Genomic DNA, 25,553 nt, shown 5'->3' with positions numbered 1-25,553 from the left:
GTCTGTTTGGGGGAGGACGGGGCACTCTCAGTTTACCGTGAGCCTGTTGATGTGTCTGTGTGTGTGTGTGTGTGTGTGTGTGCGTGTGTGTGTGTGTGTGTGTGTGTGTGTGTGTGTGTACTGAAGGATTTGGGTTGACAACAGGCGTGGGTGGGTCGACAGGGTGGGTGGAGAATGCTGCCAGGCTTCGTCTGGGTCAAGGTTGACTCATCACCTTTCTGTGGAATGTGTCTATGCTCCAGGTACAAATACATGTATGTACACTGCTGTCAGAAAGCAGCCAACACCCTTCGCTTGGTCCATATTTTGAAGGTGGAATGGGAGAAATTTGTAAAATCTAATCTAATATGCTACACTGATACAGACACATCCACAAAGAAATGCTGTCAAGGGTCAGGCTGGTCTCATACACCGTTCATAGCTATACCTATGAAAAATAATGCACTGTTATTTGTATATATCCCATGTAATCGCTAAGCAGGAAGTATAAAGAGCCACAAAAAACACTTAGCAAGGAGGTCGGGGTGGATGTTGGGTCAAAAAAACACCGGACTTTCACCCAGGAGACCGCTCTTCGTGTGAAGTCAGAAGTCAACGTTGATTTACTTGTGTCGTAACTTCTGTGCATAAGTTACAGCACTTACCGTAGTTATTTTAACGCAAACCACGATCTTTTCCTAAACCTAACCTAAGATATTTCCTGTGAACATGGATGTTTATTTTGAAAAGACTGTATGCATGTAGGGCTGCCTATCTGTCGCAGGTACAAACATGGCTTGGGGTCCTTCTTCGTGGAGTGTGCATGTTCTCCCCGTGTTAGCGTGGGTTTTCTCCAGGTTCTCAGGTTTCCTCCCACAGTCCAAAGACATGCAGGTTAGGTTCATTGTTGACACTAAATGTCCCGTAGGTGTGAATGTGAGCGTGAATGGTTGTCTGTGTCTATGTGTCAGCCCTGTGATAGTCTGGGGACCCAGGGTCTACCCCGCCTTCACCCAATGTCAGCTGGAATCGGCTCCAGCCCCCCCAGCGACCGTGAATGGGATAAGCGGTTACAGATAATGAATGAATGTATGCATGTAACAAGTGGAAATTGACACGTGTTGCTGGACATTCGAAGGAGAACGCACAGAAAATGAGGGATAACTTTTCGTAAGATATCATATGAACCGCTGTATGAGGATATGTTGCAAATGTGATTGAATACTTTGTGAGTTTCCATTTCCAATAAATGAAATGAATGAATATACCTTATAGCTCCTGTATATCTTAATGCTGTGCATGTTTTCACTCTAACACCTGCAGAGACGCTATGACACTATATACAAACATTCATGCACATGCATATTAAATTGTCATTTATCATACATTTGCATGTGCTGGTATATCTGCGCACACACACACACACACACACACAGTAAATGTGGGAAAAGCTGTTACTTAAGGGGCTAACATGGGTAAATATTAGCAGGGAGAGAGAGAGAGAGAGCATGACTGTTTACCCTCTGTGCAGATGTGTGTATTTGTGTGTGGGATGTTTTCCTGAGTGTGTGTGTGTGTGTGTGTCTGTACAAATGTGTATGTTAGTCGGATTTTTACCAAATGAGTAAAACGAGGCCACTTAAACCCTCCAGGAAATAAGTCGAGCCTTCAGACTCACACGCTGCGTACATGTTATTTTAAGCCCAAATTACACATCATCTGATATCCGTCCTAAATGGCTTTTCCAGCTTCACTGCTCCAAGTATCCTGAGGTAGAAGGACAGCGGTAAAAAGGGGCCAACAGGTTTACCAGAGGTATAAAGAAAAGAAGAAAAAAAAGACAAGGCCAGCTCCACTAAGATGAAGGAAACCTGCCAAATCCCCAATTCCCTGAGAAGGAGAGGACAAGGCCCAGGCACTACAGAGATGCTAGGCTACTTATCTCTTTTTCAAACATTTACACTGACGGCTTCAGCACTTCAGGGAAGTTGATCTTCCCAAATGTCCAAGGCTCCATTTGATGAAGTGGTGGACGGTGGAGGCATCCGGTGTAAATTTAACAAAGAGGGTGTTCAGATAAATGTTAAGTTCCTTCACACAGGAACAGTTCGAATTCAGAGTTGTGTAAAATGAAAATTACCTTTATTTTCAGTCACTCAGCAACATCTGTGTCAGTGACGTTATTTATCACTTACATGGGCTTTCAGCTCTTCTGGCTCATTATTTCATTAGCTGCCTTCACACCATCTGTGGAGAATGCAGCTATACAGGAGCGTATCTATGTTCCCTCAGATCAGTACCTCTGTCGATGTCATGCCATTGTTCCGTATCCCCATGACCCGCCCTACTCCAACTCTGATTGGCTTACCCTGATATTCTTACCCGAACCCTAACCAATCTCACTCCTCATGCCTAAACCTAACCAACCCAACCAATCAACGTATTCTCATACGATTGTTCGTATGATATCTTAAGAAAAAGTTATTCCTCCTATTTTGTTCGTTTTCCTACGAATGTCGAGCAACACGTGTCAATTTCAGCTCGTTACATGCATAGTCTTTTCAAAATCCGTCTTCACGGGAAACAACTTCCTTAGGTCCAGGCAACAACACCACTTAGTTAGGATTAGGAAAAGATCGTGGTTAAGTTACGCCACACCACAAGTGGTGTAACTTCAGTACGGAAGTTACGTGACAAATAAACCAACGCTGACTTCTGGTTTCACACGGGACACGGACACCAGTCTCCTGGGCAAAAGTCCAGTATTTTAGACTCACCCATTACGTGGATTACATACGAATGGATTTCATGGGATATACACAAATTACAGTGCAACAGTGCATTACTTTCAGTAAGTTTCTAGCTAGAAACCTAACCATTTGTAGCAACCCAGTCTCCAGAATAAAATGTTGGCATTGTACGTTTTTCAAAACCACGGATCCACGGATACATCATCCATGAATCTCAGCATTTCTGAACCAGAAATATGTTTCATATCAACAATTCTACATGCGTGTATATCAATGTTAGAGTGTTTGAACTGCTCGTGGCACTTTTGGCATTTCAAAACTGTATTCTCACTCACGTTTAAGTTTAGGCAACAAAACTACTTGGTTAGGTTTAGTAAAAGATCATGTTTTGGGTTCAAATAAATATGTTGCTTTTGGTTTCACATGGGACACAAACACCGGTCTCCTGGGTGAAAGCATCATGTTTGACCCAACCGTCCACTCCGACCTCCTGCCAGGGTACCATGCCATTGTTCCAACAGCCCATTATTCTGAAACCCCAATAGTCCGAAAAAAAAGTGCCATTCGACCAAAAGCCGATTTGACCGACAGCCCTTTATCCCCAAAACAAATGCTCTCCACTGACAAGAGAAACCTTTTTAAAATACTTCAAGATGGTAGAGTTGATTGGGTATTTAAGAAACCTTCCATTTATTTAAATCACGCACCTGAAAAATAGACAATGGAGGTCTACTTCTGATCGTGTAATGATATAGATTTCTATGTGGTAAAAGAAACATGTTGTTAATTCAAAAAGACTTTTAAATGATCCCAAAACAACTTGTGCTTTGTTTAAGGATTTGCTATTCAATCAAGAACAGAGTTAGTGTGTTCAACTGACCTGCGACACACATGGCACCACACTCAGATGTAGAAAGGTGCAGTGTGTCACCTCTGTTTGCCACAGCTCACTCCTGAAGGCCAAACGCTAATGGAACACTAATGGCTTTCAACATGGCTAACATTTCCCACCTCGTCACTGTTTCTACCCTCAGAGCAGCCTCGACGACAGGCTCCCTCTGAGGCGAGAGCCGCTCATAAAACACAGCCAACGAGCTCCGAGGCTGTCGTCACAGCTCTTAATGAATCCTCAGGTCTGTGCGGGACCAGAGCCGGCCGAGCGAGCGTGTTTACCACGAGGAAGACGTCATTGCCCCCGAAGAAAGAGCGTAATTATAAACATGCCACTGCTGTTTCCAGGGGCAGCGATTTAAGAACAGGCCTCCTGTCGCTCCAGGGTCTTAATGACGCCAGCAGAACAAGTGGCAATTTAGAAGGGCTCGCAGTAACACCCTCAGTGCGGGGCTGGCACCCTCCTAATTTAAACTACAGTATGGAGGGATTATGGAGGGGGACAAACGCAGACAAATGGTCAGACTTTGGCAGCTGGTTTCACCCCCTGAGAAAAGAAAACACTTGAATATCATAACTTAATCACTTGCCATTACCTTCCTTTCTCACGAGGCCCTGTTTACCAAACTTTAAGAGCGTTTTTTTCTGTTAAATCAATAATTTTCCCTGGGTTACGCAAGTTAATTACTTAATTTGTCAGTCAAGTTAAACAAATGGTTGTTTTAAGAATAATTACTGAAAACTTGTTTTCATAGTTTTGTTCCATAAGATGTGGGAACACAGAGACACCTCTGCAGCTCAAAGTCAGTAGTTCGACGATCCTAAACTACTTCAGTTTGAGGGAAAATCGAAAGTGAAAACATTGAAATGTTAATAATAGAGCACGGGTGAGCGAGAACAACTACGGCAAGCACCAAAGGTCAAAGTTAAATCTTCTGTGATGGATGATTAGAACATTGGCCCAATCCCAATCTCCACACTCACAGACTCACAGACTTTGGAGCACGTTCCCGCAAAGTCTGTGAGGGTTTAGGGCTGTCCCACTGTCAAATCATCAAGTCCTTGAGGAGCTCTCTCGCAGACATTTTGAGCCCTTTATGAACACTTTCTTTAAGTCCGCTTTTCTGCAGACTTTGCCTGAGGGAATCACCCACAATTAATAGCGTTGTGACGTTAAACACATGGTTACCACAGTTACCAAGGGAAGCCCCGTGGTGTATTCATGAAGTTTGAGAAAAACAAGTAAATTGATCATTTGACAGTAACCTCTAGTCTCGTAAGGCAAGAGCCAGGAAGACATTTAAATAGGCAGTAAAAAAAACGTTAAATAAAAACCCACAATTGGCATCGTCAAGGTAACGTGATATGTCAGTCAAGTCCCTGAAGGTTCAGGGCTTAAGGCCTTAGGGGGGGACATTGGGATTGGGCCAATAGGCTCGAGATGATGAAGATTCGAGATGAACTGCGCCTCGCCTGGAAAGTAGACGAGATCAGGCAGCAGCAGCAGGGAGCGGTGACAAAAAGCTGTGGTCAAAACGGACAGTTTCCAGACATTTCCAGCAGCCTTCAACGAATTTACAGGAAGTCACAGGAAAAGTGACATCCTGTTAGATCTGATCTGTAGGCTACTTGTAGTTTGCACTACTTTTAGTTTGCACATCGGGATTTCCATCCATCCATTATCTGTAAGATAACAGAGCATGTAAACTCCACACAGAAGGGCCCCAAGCCGGATTCGAACCTGCGACCCTCTTGCTAACCATCAGTGCTAACAACTGCACCACCGTGCAGCCACATTGGGATTTATTTACATTTATTTGTAGATATATGTGGAAATGTGCATGTATCTGGCATTGGATTCTATCCTTTATTATTTTTATGTCCGCCTTGTAAAGCACTTTGTAATGAGCACTCATTTTGAAAAGTGCTATATAAATAACCTTCATTATTATAATTATCATCAACCACACAAGATGAGTTTGTTAACAGATGCAACCTGCATTGCCCAACATGAGACTAATAGCTACAATCTAGTTTTAAATATTACAATCACACAGAAAGTTAGGATTTTCTACAACACGTGGTGTTCGCTGTCAAAACAAATCTGTTAAAGGATCGTGATTTGGATGCAAACCATTTGCACATTCACTGATATTGAAATCAGATGTGCGTGATTAGCTCCAAGCAGTGAGTGACTGGGCACTCTGAAGTAGTGGAAGGATGGGTGAAACTGTTCTGCAGCAAATTACACTCTGTTAAAGTCGATGCACTTGTGTGTGCTTGTGTATGTCCATAGCTGAATTCAGGCGTCAGTAATAACTAAGTATGTTGAGTTACTGTTTTATTACTTATTGTGTATTTTTTGAACCCTTGCACGTGTATAAGTCACCCCATGCACACCTGAGCAGATGGTAGGTTCCAGTTCAAGTGAGGCTGAGAAAATCAAATGTCAGTTACTGGTCTGAAGCGGAGTGGGTGGCAGCTTGCTGTGAAGCTTTTCACTTCGGTCACTTTAAGTTATTTTTCTTGAAATTTGCAGGATTTGTTTTGAGGTTTTTAATTAATAATTAATACTCCACCTGCTTATAGCATTGCTCATCATCCCTTTGAAAGTGTCCCACTGCCAAACAACCTCTTCATTCATTTTGTTTAATTTTAAACACCCAGCGATAACTAGCCATGCAGATAGTTTTTTATCAGATCTGTACTACTGATATTCTACTATTTGTTTTTTGAATTTGTTTTGCAGTGCTCAAATTATTAAAAAAAAAAAAACATCATTATGATATATTAATAGTTTCATTTTTCGCGATGAGATTTAGCAAAAGGCGTACAAATGCCACGATAATGCGCAAGGCTTTTAGCGTGCAATAAGTACGCCTTTCTTGATTTCTGCGTGTCATTTGTTATGCCATGTATCCTGTACTGGCTGCAAAATAAACGCATCCGCGTATAAATGTTATGGTAAGAGTTAGTGACGTAGTATAGAAAGCGAGAAAGACCACTTATGGTGGGAGGGTGGGTAGGTAAAAACAGAGCTTTATTTTTGTCTCTGCTCTATGTCTGTCAGCTCGGCTTTTCTCTCTATCTTTTCTTTAGTTGTTGTTGTTGTTGGTTGTCTGCCTACATATGTACATGTCCTTGTCTACTCTTGAGTATTCTGTTGTGTCTGTTTGTCGTCAAGGTGGCCGGCTTATTCATCTCTTCTTTCTTCTCTTTTTTTTCTTCTTTTTTTATTATTGTTATTTTTTTAAATAATATTGTTATCCTCATGACCAGGATTACGATTATTATTTGTATTGTCATTTTTCTTCTCCCTCATTGGTTACTAATTTCAAAAGAAAAAACAAAGTACATTTATTTCTCTGAAGAGAAGAAAAATGAAAAGAAAATGTGATTTATATGAGTGGAGATTTTCTGGTAATTATGAAGAAAAAAATAGTTCAAATCTTCATGGCCTGTAGATTGAGATTATGGGGAATGGTAATGGGGAGCTAGGTTGTATTCTCCTGGAACGACATTTTCAGATGAATACCGTAATCTACGATAAAGGGATGTAGGCAGAAATTTACCTCACTGGATGGTTATCAAACATCTTTGATACTTTCATCTGTGCACCTTAGAAAAAAATGCTTTTGTATTATAGAAATATATTTTTGTAGTACCCTTGAAAATGCATCTTGGGGCCCCTTGAAGCCCAGGTTAAATTTTTTATTTAGTGACCAAGTGCCAGGCTTCATGATATTATTACCTTTCTATTGTCTGTATTACTATCAACACACACACACACACTATGGTCATTTGTTAAAATGAACCAGAGAGATTAGCTCTTCCTTCAACAAATATTTGTCCAACTGGATGTTAGTGTTAGTTCTGGGGGATCTTCGTAACATACAGTATAAGCCTATTTTATAATTTAGACCTCTTAGCTCTGTGTGTGTGTGTGTGTGTGTGTGTGTGCGTGAGTGTGTGTTTGTGTGTGCGTGTGTGGGTGTGTGTGTGTGTGTGTCTGTGTGTTTGGTCTCAGGAGGTTGGTTAACAGACCTGGCTGTCATGATCCTGCCCAGCAGTAGACTGATTGGATGGGAGGGTTTTGTGTCACTGTTTGCACTGGTTAATGAGCGGAAGGAAGGTGAGCCAATACAATACACACACTGTCAACAGAGGGACACTGTCTGTGTGTGTGTGTGTGTGTGTGTGTGTGTGTGTGCGTGTGTGTGTGTGTGCGCGCGTGTGTGTGTGTGAGCGTGCGCATGCTGTTAAGGGTGACTGCTTTAAGCCCTACATCCCACCTCAGGCTGATTAGTAGTCGGTCTTTAAGTAAACACACGGCTAACTGCGGAGGAATCTAACCTGTGGAAGGAAGGAAGGGAGGAATCCTTCATCCATCACTGACCAGGAGCGACAAATGAACACACATGAGCCGGAAGTTAAATTTCCTCTGGTTGTGGCCAGGGAATTAAAGACTTCCACTCCATAATAACACACTCAGAAGTTAAAAAACACATTCAGCAAACTGCTGACAAAGTTAACCTGAGTTTCTCCTTCATTGTCTCCTCGTGAAAAAATGAATTAATTTCATGGAAATATCAACAGTTTAAAAAACATGTCAGTCAGATTTCTGGCCGGGAAAAGCTGAGTACTCATAAATCAGTGTTGTAGTTAGAAGCTGAAATGACGTTTTCAAATTCTGGATCGTCTGTGCTATGAAATCATTGCATATTTTTCCCAAAATGAATGCATAGGTTTTCTGAAACTCTCCGTATAGTTATTTATACGCTGATTATTTATCCGGCCAGTGAGAACTCAGTGACAGCAACGTTCCCTCGGAGATCAAGGGTGGCGTCTGAAAGACTGCGTCCAAAATTAAAGAAAGTAAACATCTTCAGAAGTCAGGGGGGGCCTCCACGTCTTATCTTGGAGTCATACATCAGATCTAATTACGCTCAGGCCTCTTCTCCGATACACACATGAAGTTTTAAATCAAGTATATTACCCTGGGGAGCGAGGCGACACTTTATTTAAATATGTATTTAATTGCCAACTTCAGAGAGATATTCAGGAGGAGTTGTGGGGTTCAATGAAACTGGGTCAGGTTGGTTATTAGCAACTGCAGAATGAGGCACTGGGAGAATCAAGACTTGTTTTGTTGTGTTAAGAGAAGGTGATAGTACTTAAAGCAAGGTCATACGTTCTGCCTCACCAAATGGCGTAAGAATGATACGACAATTAGTAAGTCATTTTGCGTGCAATCACAACACCGTTCTAGCTTTGGGCGTGTCATTTCACGCCATGTAGTCTGTACTGACTGCAATCTAAATGCATCTGCATGAATATGCTACGCTCAGAGCTAGTGATGTAGAATAAAACATGAAAAAGACCGCTTACAGTGGGTGAGAGGGGAGGTGGATGGGTCCAACAAACACAGGAGACCGGTGTTCGTGTCCCAAAGTGTTGTTGAGTTATTTTGAAGTTACGTTGGAGATGTTTGTGACGTGTTTTCCGTACTTATGTTACGTTGTTTACGTACGTACTTTAAACCCAACCATGTTTTTCGTAATCCTAACTAATTGGTTTTGTTACCTAAACCTAACTGTGGCTGTTACCGTAGCTTTGTTGCCTAAACATAACCGGTTCACATTGATGACATGGGGTTAAATGACACACGAGATCAGGTCGGTTCTGCTGCAGCACGTTCTCACTCCCAGCTTGTTAAATACGGCAGCTTGGTCAGTAGCGCTACGCTTCAAACTATGACGCTCTATAGGTACCCCTCTAGCGTCAGTTTTCCATGTGTCAATTTCTGCTTGTTATATGCATACACGGCCTTTTCAAAATACCCTTCCATATTCACAGGAAACAACTTGGTTAAGATCGTGGTTGGTTAAATAAGTAGATTTGATACGTAGTAAATAAGGCTATGTTACGTAATGTTACGGAACATAAATAAGTCAACAGTGATTTTTGGTTTCACACAGGATACGAACACTGGTCTCCTAGGTGAAAGTCCTGTTTTTTTGACCCAACCATCCACCCCAATGTCCACCCTACACAGACTTTATCACTCTTTATACTACGTAACCTCACTTCCTCCTTTTTCTCCGACAGTCTCTACTTCCTTCCACTAACTTCCAGCAGGTGAACTATCATTATAGAAAGATGAGAGAATGGTGGCATTTCTACCAGCCAGCAACACACACCTGCAGCATTAGACCATTTAATGCCATATGCATACACCGGAGGAAGAGGAAGTCATTAAAATTGTTGCTTTTTGGGTGGGAAATAAGACATCATATCCTGATGAGTTGACATGAATCAACCACAATGACACACATCAAGAAACAACCAAATCTGTGCAGCAGTTTGGACCATGCATTTGCTGTCTGTGTTCCCAATAAACTTTTACTTTACAGCTCTAGAGGCTGGATATATTTTGGGTTGTGTGTACCCCACCATGGCACAAGCTCAACGGTAATCAACACCAAGTTAATCCACTCAAATGTAGCACGTTATGTTATAGGACGGGTGGTTTGAGAGTATCACAAGGCCAAACTTCCCATGAGGAGGTTACAAAGACAAACATTTCAGAGTTTCACAGCACGCCTCAGTAACTCTGTGAGAAACCCCCCCTCCGCCCTCGCCTTTTCCTTTGCCGTCGTGAACTTTGAGAGCCCTGGGAGAATCGGGGGGGGAAAGAGAGAGGCAAGAAGGGAGGTTAGATAAAAGAGTGATGGGGTGGGCAGCCCGGAGAATGCAGAAATTGACTTCTAAACAGATGCAGTAATTCCATTTCCACCCCTTTAAATTTGGTATGCAGGGGGCCAGCGCGTAACCCTAAACCCACTATCGCCGTTGCACACAGAAGGCGGGAGGCGTAGTCGACAGTTGGTGGCTGGGGCCGCCGAGTCTATCAGCCTTGTTAATCAATACGGGTTCCACTCTGACAGACAGCGATTGGTGTAACCGATGCTCAGTCTGCTATTCAGTTCGCCCCGGTGGGAGGAGGAGGCACCTGTTTCCTTCGACTTTCACCTGCGGTTCACAGCTCGGCTGGAGATGGCTGGCCCAGCGTGAGGCATCTGGATCAGACCCAAAAAGTCTCTGCATGAGCATGGGAATGTCTGAGAGTCTCGTTCCACCATGAGAAAAATGTTCCACCTGTTCTGACAAAAAGATGACTGGTAATGAAAGTAAAACTACATGCTGAAAGATGGTGACGACGTGAGCTTTAAAGCTGTACAATGCAAGATTTTTATGTAAAAAGACAAAAAACAAAAAAACAAAATCACAAATGAGTAACTGAGAAAATGTTGTAATAGTCAATTTTATTTGTATAGTCCAAAACCACAAATTTGCCTCAGAGGGCTTTACAATCTGTACAACATACGACTCCCTCTGTCCTTTACAGTACGACCCTCTCATCAGATAAGGAAAAACTTAACCAAAAAAAAACTTTTAACAGGGAAAAAACTGGAAGAAACCTCAGGAAGAGCAACAGAGGAGGAATCCCCCTTCCAGGACGGACAGACGTGCAATAGATGTCGTGTGTACAGAGTAAAAGCATTATGAAAAGACAACATAGACAATACATGTGACAAAAAATAACACATATAATGTGAACATATGTGAGAATGTGGATCCAGGAGGATGTCAAGCAGCTTCCAGGCCTTGCCAAACAGATAGAGCCAGAGCAACACGACCTCCTCTCCACGCCAAACAGGTAGAGCCAGAGCAACACGACCTCCTCTCCACGCCAACCAGATAGAGCAAGAGCAACACGACCTCCTCTCCACGCCAACCAGATAGAGCCAGAGCAACACGACCTCCTCTCCACGCCAAACAGGTAGAGCCAGAACAACACGACCTCCTCTCCACGCCAAACAGGTAGAGCCAGAGCAACACAACCTCCTCTCCACGCCAACCAGATAGAGCAAGAGCAACACGACCTCCTCTCCACGCCAACCAGATAGAGCCAGAGCAACACGACCTCCTCTCCACGCCAAACAGGTAGAGCCAGAGCAACACAACCTCCTCTCCACGCCAACCAGATAGAGCCAGAGCAACACAAACTCCTTTCCACACCAATCAGATGGAGCCAGAGCAACACAACCTCCTTTCCACGCCAAACAGGTAGAGCCAGAGCAACACAACCTCCTCTCCACGCTAACCAGATAGAGTCAGAGCAACACGACCTCCTCTCCACGCCAAACAGTTAGAGCCAGAGCAACACAACCTCCTCTCCACGCCAACCAGATAGAACCAGAGCAACATGACCTCCTCTCCACACCAGATAGGTAGAGCCAGAGCAAAACAACCTCCTCTCCACGCCAACCAGATAGAGCCAGAGCAACACGACCTCCTCTCCACGCCAAACAGGTAGAGCCAGAGCAACACGACCTCCTCTCCACGCCAACCAGATAGAGCCAGAGCAACACGAACTCCTTTCCACACCAACCAGATATAGTCAGAGCAACACGACCTCCTTTCCACGCCAAACAGGTAGAGCCAGGGCAACACAACCTCCTCTCCACGCTAACCAGATAGAGTCAGAGCAACACGACCTCCTCTCCACGCCAAACAGGTAGAGCCAGAGCAACACAACCTCCTCTCCACGCCAACCAGATAGAACCAGAGCAACATGACCTCCTCTCCACATCAGATAGGTAGAGCCAGAGCAAAACAACCTCCTCTCCACGCCATCCAGATAGAGCCAGAGCAACACGACCTCCTCTCCACGCCAAACAGGTAGAGCCAGAGCAACACGTCCTCTCTCCATGCCAAATAAGTAGAGCCAGTGCAACATGACCTCCTCTCAACGCCAGATAGGTAGAGCCAGAGCATCATGACCTCCTCTCCACGCCAAACAGGTAGAGCCAGAGCAACACGACCTCCTCTCCACGCCAACCAGATAGAGCCAGAGCAACACGAACTCCTTTCCACACCAATCAGATAGAGTCAGAGCAACATGACCTCCTTTCCACGCCAAACAGGTAGAGCCAGAGCAACACAACCTCCTCTCCACGCTAACCAGACAGAGGCAGAGCAACACGACCTCCTCTCCACACCAAACAGGTAGAGCCAGAGCAACACAACCTCCTCTCCACGCCAACCAGATAGAACCAGAGCAACATGACCTCCTCTCCACATCAGATAGGTAGAGCCAGAGCAAAACAACCTCCTCTCCACGCCAACCAGATAGAGCCAGAGCAACACGACCTCCTCTCCACGCCAAACAGGTAGAGCCAGAGCAACACGTCCTCTCTCCATGCCAAATAAATAGAGCCAGTGCAACATGACCTCCTCTCAACGCCAGATAGGTAGAGCCAGAGCATCACGACCTCCTCTCCAAGCCAAACAGGTAGAGCCAGAGCAACACGACCACCTCTCCACGCCAAACAGGTAGAGCCAGTGCAACACAACCTCCTCTCCACGCCAAACAGGTAGAGCCAGAGCAAGACAACCTCCTCTCCACGCCAAACAGGTAGAGCCAATGCAACACGACCTTCTCTCTACGCCAGATAGATAGAGCCAGAGCAACACAACCTCCTCTCCACGCTAATAACTGCACTGTGTTGGAACAGTGGAAAGACTAACAAAGACGGTTCTGATGAGTTTTATTTTGTTTCTGTCGAGTTTGAATGAACTGTGTGTTTTTCGACAATCAGAGAGGTAAATTTACTGTTGTCTGATTGGAGTCTGGTGGCTTTGAGGAGAGCATATTAATTGTATGTTTTGTATGTTAATAAATTATAATAATTGTCCAAATTCCTATTGATTTTATTTATTATATATAAATTCAACGCGCGTCACATAGCATCGTACCAGAAAAGGGACGAAAATCAGCGTGTCCACCCGGGTGTCATGTTTCCATCACTGCTGATCGGAGCTGGAGCTGATAAAGACCCATGACTACTGCAGAGTCATTTGTCCTGGGAATGTATGCTGATTGTAACCTTTCCCATTAAAGACAAAAGCCAGATGTTAGTGGTTTATCACTCCAGTGGGAAAGGGGCTTTAGATGACCTGACTTAACAAGTGACAAGTCTGACTTTTCAGCCAGATGAGTATTGTTTGTCAAATAGAAGAAGACAATGAGTGCTAAGAAGTTATCTTAAACTCAATTTAGAAACACTTTTTTGTGATTACCAGTTTACCAAACACCCTCAAAATGATCTTTTCACAATACACCCCACCCCACCTGAGACCCCAAACTGAGCTAAAACAAGCATCCTTTAGCAAATATTGGAGTTTGGGGGCTAATTAGTTCTGATAAAAACCTGTGCATTGGAAACACGCTGCCTGTCTGACAAACTGTCTCAGCTCCATTTGAAGCCGATGAATCCAATAAGAAGTGTGAATGACTTTAATTAGTGCTATCACAATGCTGTATCTGCCCATGTTAGCTTATTTCCTTTAGGCTGAGCTCTGAAAGTGTTTACACACACACACACACACACACTGTCCTGTTTGTGGGGCCCAGTGGTGCGTCGCAGTAATCGCCAGCACAGCATGCTCCGAGTGAAACATTGGCACCAGCAATAAGACAAACAGCCCCTCCTCCCTTTAGACCAGGACAACCCCCCGCTGTGGGCTAACAAGACCACATTAACCTCCCTTACCACACACATACACACACACACACACACACACACACACACATACATCCTCTATTTCTCCTGCATGCAGACATATTCTCATACTGTCACTCATAAACACACGTCATTTTTCTCTCATTCTTTCACACATGCATCCAACTGTGAGGCCACACGCACATGTTCAGGCATTGTCAGATTCAGAGGAGACGGGAAGTCATTCACTACATGACGAATAGTATCAGACTAGTGCTCCCTTGTGGCTTTTCCGAACCATTTGCCGATGAATAATTAATTCATTGGCTTTTCATAAACGTCGCAGCAAATTGAACTATCAAGATTACAGCCAAAATACCCAGGTGACTAGGGTTAAAAAAATATATATATAACTAATAGACATTGCCATGAAACTTCCCCAGTTGATTACTTACATTAAAACAATTATTTGTTGAATCACATGTTTACTGAAAATGTGTGTTTAAATATGCAAATGAGGCATTAGCTTATTAAATATGTGCTAATTTGCATACATTTCCAGAACAGCAATCTGAACATTGGAGGTTCAAAATTCTTGTTTCATTTTGTTCACATATTAGAGTCAAAGGGTTTTTACAGAGGGGATTTTGGATCTCTCTTTTTATCACTCCATAAATCAGATAATACTTTAAACAGCCATTAAAAAATCTATTTTTGCCATGTTTTTATGAATAAAGTGTTCTATAAATCAGGCTATGGATGATATATGAAATATCCCCTCTGTAAAAAACCTTCAGAATATAGATAGGAATGACACTGGAAAGTTTGGTGGATGTAAGTGAAGTGGAGATTTCTGACTCAGAGTGAGAAAAATCTCTTTTTGAGAAAACAGCCTTTAAAGATATGGATTGTAAAATGCCATACATTTTACATTAGACATTACAGGTGAATAGGGTACAAAAAAAGTTTAACCATGAAACTTCCCTAGTTGATTACTTAAATTAAGACAATTATTTTTTGTATTACAAGTTTTCTGAAATGTTATTTTTAAATATTCACATGAGGCATTATCTAATGCTAGATTGTGGTGAATATAAGAGAACTCTACAGACACAAATAGACAAAACATAAACACCTAAATGTGTATTTTGGATGTTTTCTTTCCACTAGTCTGAAAAAACCCGAAATCTCAAAATTTTACCAGTATATGAAAAACGATGTTTTTGCCTGTAATGTCTCCCCCATTAAAGGATTCTGTGGCTAACAAAATGTTGTCCTCACTAAGATAGAACTAGCTCTGGAGAAGATGATGAAATAAAATGACCAAATAAGAATATGGACTTTACACCCTAACAGTGAATATTTAACGTATGCTTCTTACTTTGAGGTGAAATTTTGAATCATTTGAACTCTCTGACTTGGATATACATTCCCTTTAAATATCATTTTAATAAATGAAACCATCAGAACAACTGGAAGTATAAAACAGACAACACAGGGAACTTCAAACAGAATAAAGTACTTTTTTTCACGGTAAAGGTTTTAATATCAAGTACAAACACAAGCTGCAGTATTCTGCATTAACAATTAAGAAATGTAATCAATGCTTATATCCTGACTGCACCCAGACAGCAGTAACTGTGACTTGCAGTGGGTATGCAGAGATTTTGCATATTGCTTGCATGATTTAAACATGTGGACAGTTCTTGTCATATTCTTGAATTAATCATTTCAAATTGTAAGAGCACAAAAACACAGCGAGGAGCAGACCGGTGTGACTTGCAATACAAGTCTATCAGGCTCGATAAAGAATGGTGTCTTGGCAAACGAACATGTTTAATTTTTTCAAACACAGATGAGTTGTAGTAGATTCGGCTGACTCATGTCTAAATACCCAAATGTTACTTTATACATCTTTTTTTCTTCTTTTCTTAAATGTTCCTCTCACTGTCAAGTTGCATTTTTAAGCAAATGAGAATTATTAATGGCTCAATATCTATTCTATATGGACAGAGAAATCGTTAATATAAGAAATTACGTGGTGGTAAATGCATAGTTGGGTGACCTCCAGTTGTTAGCCAACCACCAAGATTAAAAAAATGTGCATTTATTTGTTTCCCCAAATCATATAATTTGCATCATGATGCTGGGATGCATTCAGGCGCATCCTGTATCCTATACTAGCCTAATAGGTTGGATAGGTTGACTTTATGTTAGTTTACTCCCCACTGTCTGCATAATAATTACATTTCTTCCTAATGTCTCTATTGTATTAGAACTGCCCCTCTCCTTGTTTGTAAAGGGCAGTTTGTGTGTGTGTGTGTTTGTGTGTGTGTGTGTGTGTATGGGGGGGTGAAAACAGAGACAAAGTGATTCTAACCCTTCCTCCAGGGTGAACATTTTAAACAAACACCTATAGAAGGAACCCTTGATTGACTTCTTCTTCTCCCTCCCCGCCCATGCTGGAGGAGTGTCCTCTCCTCCTCGAGTATAAAACCCAACGCACCCAGCAGCGCTGAAGCATGCACAGAGAGACACGGTGCAGCAACACCGACACAAAGAGAGAGACAGAAAGAGAGAGAGAGAGAGAGACAGAGAGAGAGAGAGAGAGAGAAGACTGGGCTGTGTCTCCCAGACTGTGTGTGAAAGTAAAGCGCTCGTTGTGGATACTACAGACACCACACACACAGAGCATCACAAACTATCTGCGCTCCAGCATGACTTATTCTGCAGCATCCCTGGATTAATCCGCATTTAGCAGCCTACTTGCAAAGCGCAAGTTCGCTGGCACTTTTTTTGTTTTGTCGAGGACGCACGGAGGAGAACAACAACGATGGAGAGGAGGAGAGGTATCATCCTCATCCTCCCGGGCTGGTGCGCGCTGCTCGCCCTCCTCGTCCTGCACGGGACGCGCTGCATGGCGGCCAAGGAGCTCCAGTGCCAGGAGATCTCCGTGCCTCTGTGCAAAGGCATCGGCTACAACTACACCTACATGCCCAACCAGTTCAACCACGACACGCAGGACGAAGCCGGCCTGGAGGTGCACCAGTTCTGGCCCCTGGTGGAGATAAAGTGCTCCCCGGACCTGCGCTTCTTCCTCTGCAGCATGTACACTCCGATCTGCCTGGAGGACTACAAGAAACCGCTCCCGCCGTGCAGGAGCGTGTGCGAGCGGGCCAAAGCCGGCTGCGCTCCGCTCATGAGGCAGTACGGGTTCCCGTGGCCGGACCGGATGAGGTGCGACCTGCTGCCAGAGCAGGGCAACCAGGACATGCTGTGCATGGACTACAACCGGAGCCAGACCACCACCACCACCACCGCTGCGTCTCCCGTGGTGGCGAAGCCGACAAACCGAGCCCTGAAGCCGTACAACCCGAGGAAGAAGAGCGGCTACGGCCGGGGGATCCCCGCCGGAGGGAAGCAGCACAAACCGGCCGCGTCCTCTCCGTGTGAACCGGGATGCTTCTGCCGTGCGCCCATGGTGCCGGTGGCCACCGACGGACACCCGCTGCACAACCGCGTCAAGACGGGCCAGATCCTGAACTGCGCCGTGCCGTGCCACAACCCTTACTTCACCCAGGAGGAGAGGACTTTCACCGCCTTCTGGATCGGACTCTGGTCCGTCCTGTGCTTCATCTCCACCTTCGCGACCGTGGCGACTTTCCTCATCGACATGGAGAGATTCAAGTACCCGGAGCGACCCATCATCTTCCTGTCAGCCTGCTACATGTTCGTGTCCATCGGGTACATCGTCAGACTGATCGCCGGACACGAAGAAGTGGCGTGTAACCGGGAGAACGGAGCCGAGCACATCCACTACGAGACCACCGGTCCTGCGCTCTGCACCGTGGTGTTTCTCCTCGTCTACTTCTTCGGCATGGCCAGCTCCATCTGGTGGGTGATTCTGTCGCTCACCTGGTTCCTAGCCGCCGGTATGAAGTGGGGCAACGAGGCCATCGCCGGTTACGCACAGTACTTCCATCTGGCCGCCTGGCTCATCCCCAGCATGAAGTCCATTGCGGTTCTGGCTCTGAGCTCCGTGGACGGAGACTCCGTGGCCGGCATCTGCTACGTGGGCAACCAGAACTTGGATAACCTGCGAGGCTTCGTGTTGGCACCGCTGGTCATCTACCTGTTCATCGGCACCATGTTCCTGCTGGCCGGGTTCGTGTCTCTGTTCCGGATCAGGAGTGTAATCAAGCAAGGGGGCACCAAGACGGACAAGCTGGAGCGGCTGATGATCCGGATCGGAGTGTTCACGGTTCTGTACACGGTCCCGGCCACCGTTATAGTGGCGTGTTACTTTTACGAGCAGCACAACAGACAGACGTGGGAGATTACGCACAACTGCACGTGTATGACGGACCCGAGCAGGCAGAGGCCGGACTATGCCGTGTTCATGTTGAAGTACTTTATGTGTCTCCTGGTGGGCATCACCTCGGGGGCCTGGATCTGGTCCGGGAAAACCTTGGAGTCCTGGAGGACTTTTTGCACGCGCTGCTGCTGGGGGAGTAAAGCGTCCGCGGGATCCATGTACAGTGACGTCAGCACGGGACTCACCTGGAGGTCCGGGACCGCCAGCTCCGTCTCGTGCCCCAAACAGATGCCACTGTCCCGGGTTTGAACAATAAGGGGAGGGGGGGGCTCAAATGCATCTTATGTCATTTGACACTAAAGACTTTAAAACCAGCGCGGATCAGCTCTTTTTGGGGGGATAAAGTGGCGTAAAGACTTTGGGTAAAATATTCAAAGTGAGTTTCAAGTTTCAAGTTTATTTGTCATATGCATTTAAAAGTACAATGCAAAGAGAAATGCAATGAAATGCATTTTACCCTGGCTCTCTCTCTCAGCCCTTAAAATCTATAAATAGTAGAGTTGATAAATACTACAATGAATAAGACAATACCTGAGAATAAAATTATAAAACAACCTAAAACATCTATAAAACAATCCACAGCTCTGCAATCATTCAGTGCTACTGTTCAGCAGTCTGATCGCCTGTCTGAGGGTAAAAACTGTCTCTAAGGCGAGAGGTCCGAGCTCTAATGCTCTGTAGGGAGATAAGAGAAAAGAGTATATATGCTGGATGACTTGTGTCCTGCATGATACAAAGTGCTTTCTTCCTGCAGCGAGTGGTGTAAATGTCCTGTAACTGTGGTAACGGTGATCCAATCATTTTAGATGCTGGTTTCACTGTCCTCCTCAGGAGTTTGTGGTCATGTGATGTAATGTTGCCAAACCATACCAGTTAATGCATCCAGTTAAGATGCTTTCTATTGTGGACCGGTAAAAGTTGATGAGGGTTTTTGTGGACATGCCATGTTTCTTTAAACACCTCAGAAAATAAAGTCTCATCAGTTGTGGCCTTTTTGTGACACAACTGATGTGCAGGGACCAGGAGAGGGAGTCAGAAATATGGACGCCTAGGAACTTAAAGCTGAGTCACCAAACTGCCAGTTTTAGATGTAACTTTTGGTCACGAGCACTCCACTAATGTGAACTTAAAAAAAAAAATGTGGTCATTTTATGCTCCATTGTGCTTCTAAAAGTTTAAGATCTTATGGAAAGTGCTCCTTCCTTGCCTTATCCAAATGACGTCCATGGGTTTGAATAGAGGGTGTTGGTGGGGGGGGTTGACTAATTGTGTTGGGATTGTCCATCAGCGTGTTGTAATTAGCACATTAATGAGCGCCTAATGGCTTCTCTTTAAATAATGAGACTGTCAGCAGCAGAACAATGTACCTGGCACGAAGAATGCAGAGTCTTATCTGGGCTTAATTGAAAATGCGCGCAGCTGACAAGATCCCCCTGGTCGACAGGTTATAGTATGGTATAGCTGAGGCTCTTCTTCGTCTTACTGTAAAACAACCGCTGTGTCTTAAACATATAAGATTCACAATGAGACTGCTCTGCTTGTAAACGAGGCCATCGCTGGGCTGGCTGTTGTTTTTTGTCTTGCAAGATGGATTCACATGAACCAATGCCTTAATATACTGTCTCATACGGGTTGCATTAGCGCGTAAAAGTGTATTTATATAATTATTGGTGTACATATATTGTACATTTGTATATGAAAATTTACGAGATTGTAAATATGTATAATTTCCACTTTGATAGAAAATTTTATTTTGAGAATAAAACAACTTTTATTGAATTTTTCCCTCGTGCGTCTTGGTCATTCTCGCGAAAACTTTTAAGAGGTTGGACACTGTCAGTTTTTTTTTCTTTTTTGTTATGCATGCTTTTAAAAAGTGTGAACTGGTGTAATTCGCTGATACGATCTCAATATCTTTGTGCGTAATGGCTGAGTTATGACATTTATTGATTCATTTATTTTTTTAACTAAACGTTCTTACTTGCCACATGGGATATGTAAGCTTTATTAAACCTCATGGGATATGTTAGCTTTATTAAACCTCATGTGATATGTTATAACCTCCCCAGTGTTGCAGATCCACGTGCTGTGACGACGCAGGGATCAACATGGGCATGGCAGTAGGCTCACTACAGGAGGTCTTCTCACTTTAATGTCTCCCTGTGCATGTTTTAATCTTGTTATTAACGCTTGACTTCTGTCCTCTGTTAAACCCCTGATCCAGGCTAAATGTGTCACGGATAACCTTATCCTATTTTACAAGTTGATAATTCACATCACCTACTCTTTGAGTCTTCTTTTCCAACAGGTGGATCAGTGCTAGTGGAGGAGGATAACAATCAGCTTGTTACAAGAGGTTTTTAAGAGACTTGTGTTAGTGAAACAAAGCAGGGAAAAAAACTACATTTTGTTCAAAAAAATAATCAAAACAAGCGGCAACATTTCATCATTATAACGCTTCATACGTGGCAATAATTGCTTAGTGTGAAGTGGACCGTTCAGGTTCCTCCTAATGTGGATTCTTTAAGATGTAGCGATGCCTCGGGCTTCTAATTAAGGCGTCAGTGAGGATGGACAGACATTTTAACTGCAGACCGACACCCTCTCTGTCGTGCGTAAAGGTAATTGCGTGCCGTGCAGTGTGTGGTCCATTTGTTTTGTGGCAGTGTGAGACTCTTTAACTGTCAGTGTGATCACTAAATTATGGTTCAGGAAATGTTAAAAGTTTGTACGTAATGACTTTAAGGGCACGCAAGTGAGGTCTATTTTTTTTTGCTTCTAACGTGCAAATGCTGCATGTCTTTAAATGTGTGAAGACAATGAATAGTATTTCATAAGTGACATGATCTATGCACATAACAAAACTCGATGTGCTCCAGAGTGAAGACTCAGCACTCCACTATAGGGTGGATTAAGTTGTATCATGCTGCCACCTTGTGGTCAAAGGGTAACCGACACTAAGGCACATAAACATTAATCCAAAAACTGAATACACATCTACAAAGTTTGTTTAAAGTAGCATTGAATCTAAAATATTCAGTTTCATCCATCCAGAGTGAGAACGTGTCACTTATCTCCAATACAAGTTTATCTTCATAGCCTCTGCAATTCTTAATTTTATAGATTAAATTTATTTAAATGTATTTAAAAAAAATATTTCTCTGCTCGTTTCAACACTCTTAGTTGGAGCTTCATATTACATATTTAAATCCAGGACTCCATGTTTTCGTGGCTGCACTGATGTATCAAATTATTGGAATGTTCTAGATTTCTTGTTCATTAAAAGTTTCCCTAAATTAATCCAAAAAATATTTGGGATGTTTTGGGGAAAAAGGATCATCTATAATCATCATCTATCTGAGGGTTAGAAGAACAAATCTGTTTAACGTGCATTTGTAAAGATGGAGCTATCTGGTGGGTAATTCTGAGTTTAAGAGGTTAGCCCTTACAAAAAAGTAGTATACTACAAGTTTATTTAATTATTTTATCGAATTATACTTAAGTAAAGTTCAAGTATATTTTTCCCAAGTATACTTTATGTAGTAAGCATACTAATATCAATGTACTAGTAGTATACTGGTAAGTGTACTACTTATACTTCTTGGGACTAAATTGGCCCGCTTTTTCAGTATGTAAAAGTATACTTTTAAGTATACTTTAAGTATAAGAATAGTACATTTTGAGACCACAACTGGTTTACACATAAGTTGTATTTTGTACTGCAACTATACTATGAGAATACTGATAGTTTACTAGTTTTATACTTTTTAGTTTATGGAAGTACACTTTAAAGTATATTCTCAGTAAACCACTAGTTTAATAGTTTTTATACTGCAAGTATACTTGTATATATTTGTAGCCCACCTTTTAGCAGAAATGGGGACTCGTGTTGCACTTAAGTCACACACACAGTGACTTGAGACTCGTCTTATTTTTATATTATTGCTGTTACTAATATATTACTATCGTTAACGGTAGAAACGTTAAATTTAGAAAATTCTCGCACACTTTAATAGGCTACTCTATCAAAAAGTAACCACAACTACAAGCCAAGCATACCTTTCTGTAGGCCTATAAGGCAAGAATGTATAATTATACTTTTCTTAAGTACATCTCGATCAAAAGATTAAGTACAAGTAGACCTATAAGCCAAATATACTTTGAATTTTTGTCAGTATAAGCTAAGTATACTTAGACTTTCCTGTATACTTGTCAGTATGAGCCAAGTATACTTTTGTGAAGTATATCTCTGATAAGTACATAAAAAGTAAACTGAAAGTATGCTCTCTTGTTTTAAGTTTAAAAGAAGTATACTAATAGCACACTTGAATAAACTTCTTTTTGGTGAGGGAAAGACTTGTTGCCGGTGAAGTCATCTTCTTTTATATCTCCCTGGCTTCAGCAGTCATATAGTGAAACAAGTGGAAATCTGACTTTGACACTAATGACCTGTTAAAATTGACTTTATTTTTTGCTGTGCATACCCAATGAACTGCAGTGGAATACAATACACTGAAGTAAATCAATCAGTTGCTTCCCGCAGAGGTCTAATTGTCTAAATTTGTCTCCCCAATAATTACATTACACAAATTAAGAGACAGCAGGTCCTGTCCGTCTGTCCAATGAGAACAAATTGCTCTGTCTGCCACTGCTTGTTAACCATGTAGCTTCCTCTTCCAGGGGTGTGTGCGTGTGTGTGTGTGTGTGTGTGTGTGTGTGTGTCGGGTATGTTCCCTCAAGCCCTGAAAAGCAAAACAAAAAACCAACAGAGGAAATGGGTTGAGAGGTCAGGCCTGATCCATCTCCTTCTAACATAAACAAGGCGCCAACTTCAGGAAGAGCCCATCATGGAGAGATCCTATTGGTGAGATTCAGAGAACCCAGCTCTTCTTCATTGGTTCGTATGTTTTATGAATGCCATCTTTGTCTAATGATCTAATAAGCTGTCTGTCTGTGATTAGTTTGAAATAAATCATGTTAAGATGTCTTACATGGGCTGTTAAAGGTCACATACTGTAGCAGTGGGAAATCATTTCAGACTGTATATAACGCATTTTGCTTTCAATAACAGCTATTGTGTCATATCATGGCTGATTTACAACGCAGTCTAAAACAAACATTTCTTCCAGGCTTAACTGACGTGCGTCGTGATGGACAGACGGCCTCGCTGCTTTCTGGCCCTGAAACATGCTGGGATCAACCACTACATGACATGAAATCATCACAGTAAGAGAATATAGTTAGGGATGTGCTGGTTTCTTCAAGGCAGTGCAAAAAGTCACTTTTTTTTGGCCATTTGGGGGCCAGTGGAAACAAGCTGTATACACACACAGTTGATATAAAATGTTAGCAAACAGTCGTCTTTTTACACATCCAAGAGACACAGAGTACGTTAGCATTCATTTGACACCTGGCGAATGGAAGTCCAATATTGACTCTCTTTTCGCTCAACCATAGACTGAATATAAAGATGGACGACATGACAGCTCCCCAAAAGTGAAGCCAAAACATCTCCACCACCCTCTGGTGGCTGGCTGCGGTATAGCTCATAAATCCCGCCTCTTCCATGTTAGCGGATGGGACATGGACCAAACTAAAACGTCAAAGCACACATCAAATACATTTTTGCCAAAGATGGTTTCTGACATTATTAGGAAGTTCTCATCACGCTGATGTATGTTCAAATGTTCATTTTTCTGATAAGTTTGGTATAAAATAGTTATTTGATGCTATAAAAAAGGGGGTGAGACGTCATGATTGACAGCTGTGATTCTTTCACTCTTGCAAGCTGCAGCCGTGCTCGGCTCGCGATTGGTTCGGGCAGGTCCTCGATACTGCGGCTCCACCGCCCGATCACTACTGCGCAGACTCTGGCTCTAAATAACGTCAAGATGGCAGCTCCCGTATCCACGATATTTTGGCTTCACTTCTGTACAGTGCATACTTGCCAACCCTCCCGATTTTCCCCCCAGGGTCACAATTCTCCCGCATTTCTCCCAACTAAATTCTTCACACCTTTTTTTCCTTTTCGTTATCGCAACATGTTTCCTGCACTGTACAGCACGTAGAAGCCCTACTGTTTCCACACGGACGGCAATAGAGCAACACAAAATGTTTCCTGGCGGAGGAGGGAGAGCTGCTCGCGACACCGCGGCGGGGTTTGAGCTGCGCTCGACACACATCACAACATCACGGCAAAGTCACGTGACGTGGCTCAAGCCATTGGAAATACCGGGGTTCAGTAGTGCCGTTGTTGCATTGTGTTTGAAAGGACCTTCAGTGAACAAGTGAAGGAAAGGGAAAGAAATACTCAAGCAGGAGCAAAAAATGACAAATATATGAATGAAAACTGATGAATATTAGCCTAGTTTATACCAAAGATGCAAATTATTCAGTTTTCTCTCCTGAAAATTAAAAATAAAATTAAAAGTTGGCCTATTTAACATAAAAAATGCTGTTGCAGTGTACTTATTATTTTGTTATTTTCATTATTTAAAAGTCACTAGAATGCTGGAAACAAGTCTGAAACTCAAATATTTCTGTGGGAGGACCCCCAGAACCCTGCTTTGGTTTGAAATCCTCCCTATTTTTGAGGTCTCATGGTTGGCAAGTATGGTACAGTGGGAGGAAGTGGAGACGTTTCGTCCATGTTTATAGACAGCCTTTGGTCTCAACTAACAGTCTCGTCTCTTTGGTGCTGAGCAGGTAGCCCAGTGTACAGTAGGTTTATCAGAGATGTTTTTGCTGAAAACAGCTGCCCGCTGTGGCTGAAAACGACACAGAAGAGAGCCGTGAGAGTGAACTAAACAGTAAAGTTGTGGGTGATAAAACAGTTAAAAGATTCATTGTCATCAAAAGACGCTAAAGCTCCGGAGAGCTGAGACGAACTGCAGAGTCAGGTGATGATTCTTTCACTACGAGCAAACCCTTTCACATACAAGTAGTCATGTTAATATAAAAAATATTGATTATAGCAGCTTTAATGTTTCA

General features: G+C 43.0%; 1 protein-coding gene across 1 annotated transcript; it reads left to right on the top strand.

Annotated features, from left to right (window-relative positions):
* The first annotated feature begins 16,558 nt into the window (after positions 1-16,558).
* LOC119499381 (frizzled-8-like) lies at positions 16,559-20,342 on the top strand. The gene has a single exon (XM_037788677.1). It carries the CDS (start codon positions 17,022-17,024, stop codon positions 18,810-18,812), a length of 1,791 nt encoding a protein of 596 aa, XP_037644605.1. The 5' UTR covers positions 16,559-17,021; the 3' UTR covers positions 18,813-20,342.
* The last annotated feature ends 5,211 nt before the right edge of the window (positions 20,343-25,553 follow it).

This window comes from Sebastes umbrosus, chromosome 12, assembly GCF_015220745.1.
Source record: "Sebastes umbrosus isolate fSebUmb1 chromosome 12, fSebUmb1.pri, whole genome shotgun sequence".
In the NCBI taxonomy this organism is placed as follows: domain Eukaryota; kingdom Metazoa; phylum Chordata; class Actinopteri; order Perciformes; family Sebastidae; genus Sebastes; species Sebastes umbrosus.
This window is presented reverse-complemented; position numbering and strand designations above follow the sequence as displayed.

Bases quoted from the DNA above. Each gene is read 5' to 3' on its own strand.
- LOC119499381 (XM_037788677.1), top strand. From the start codon at position 17,022: ATGGAGAGGAGGAGAGGTATCATCCTCATCCTCCCGGGCTGGTGCGCG.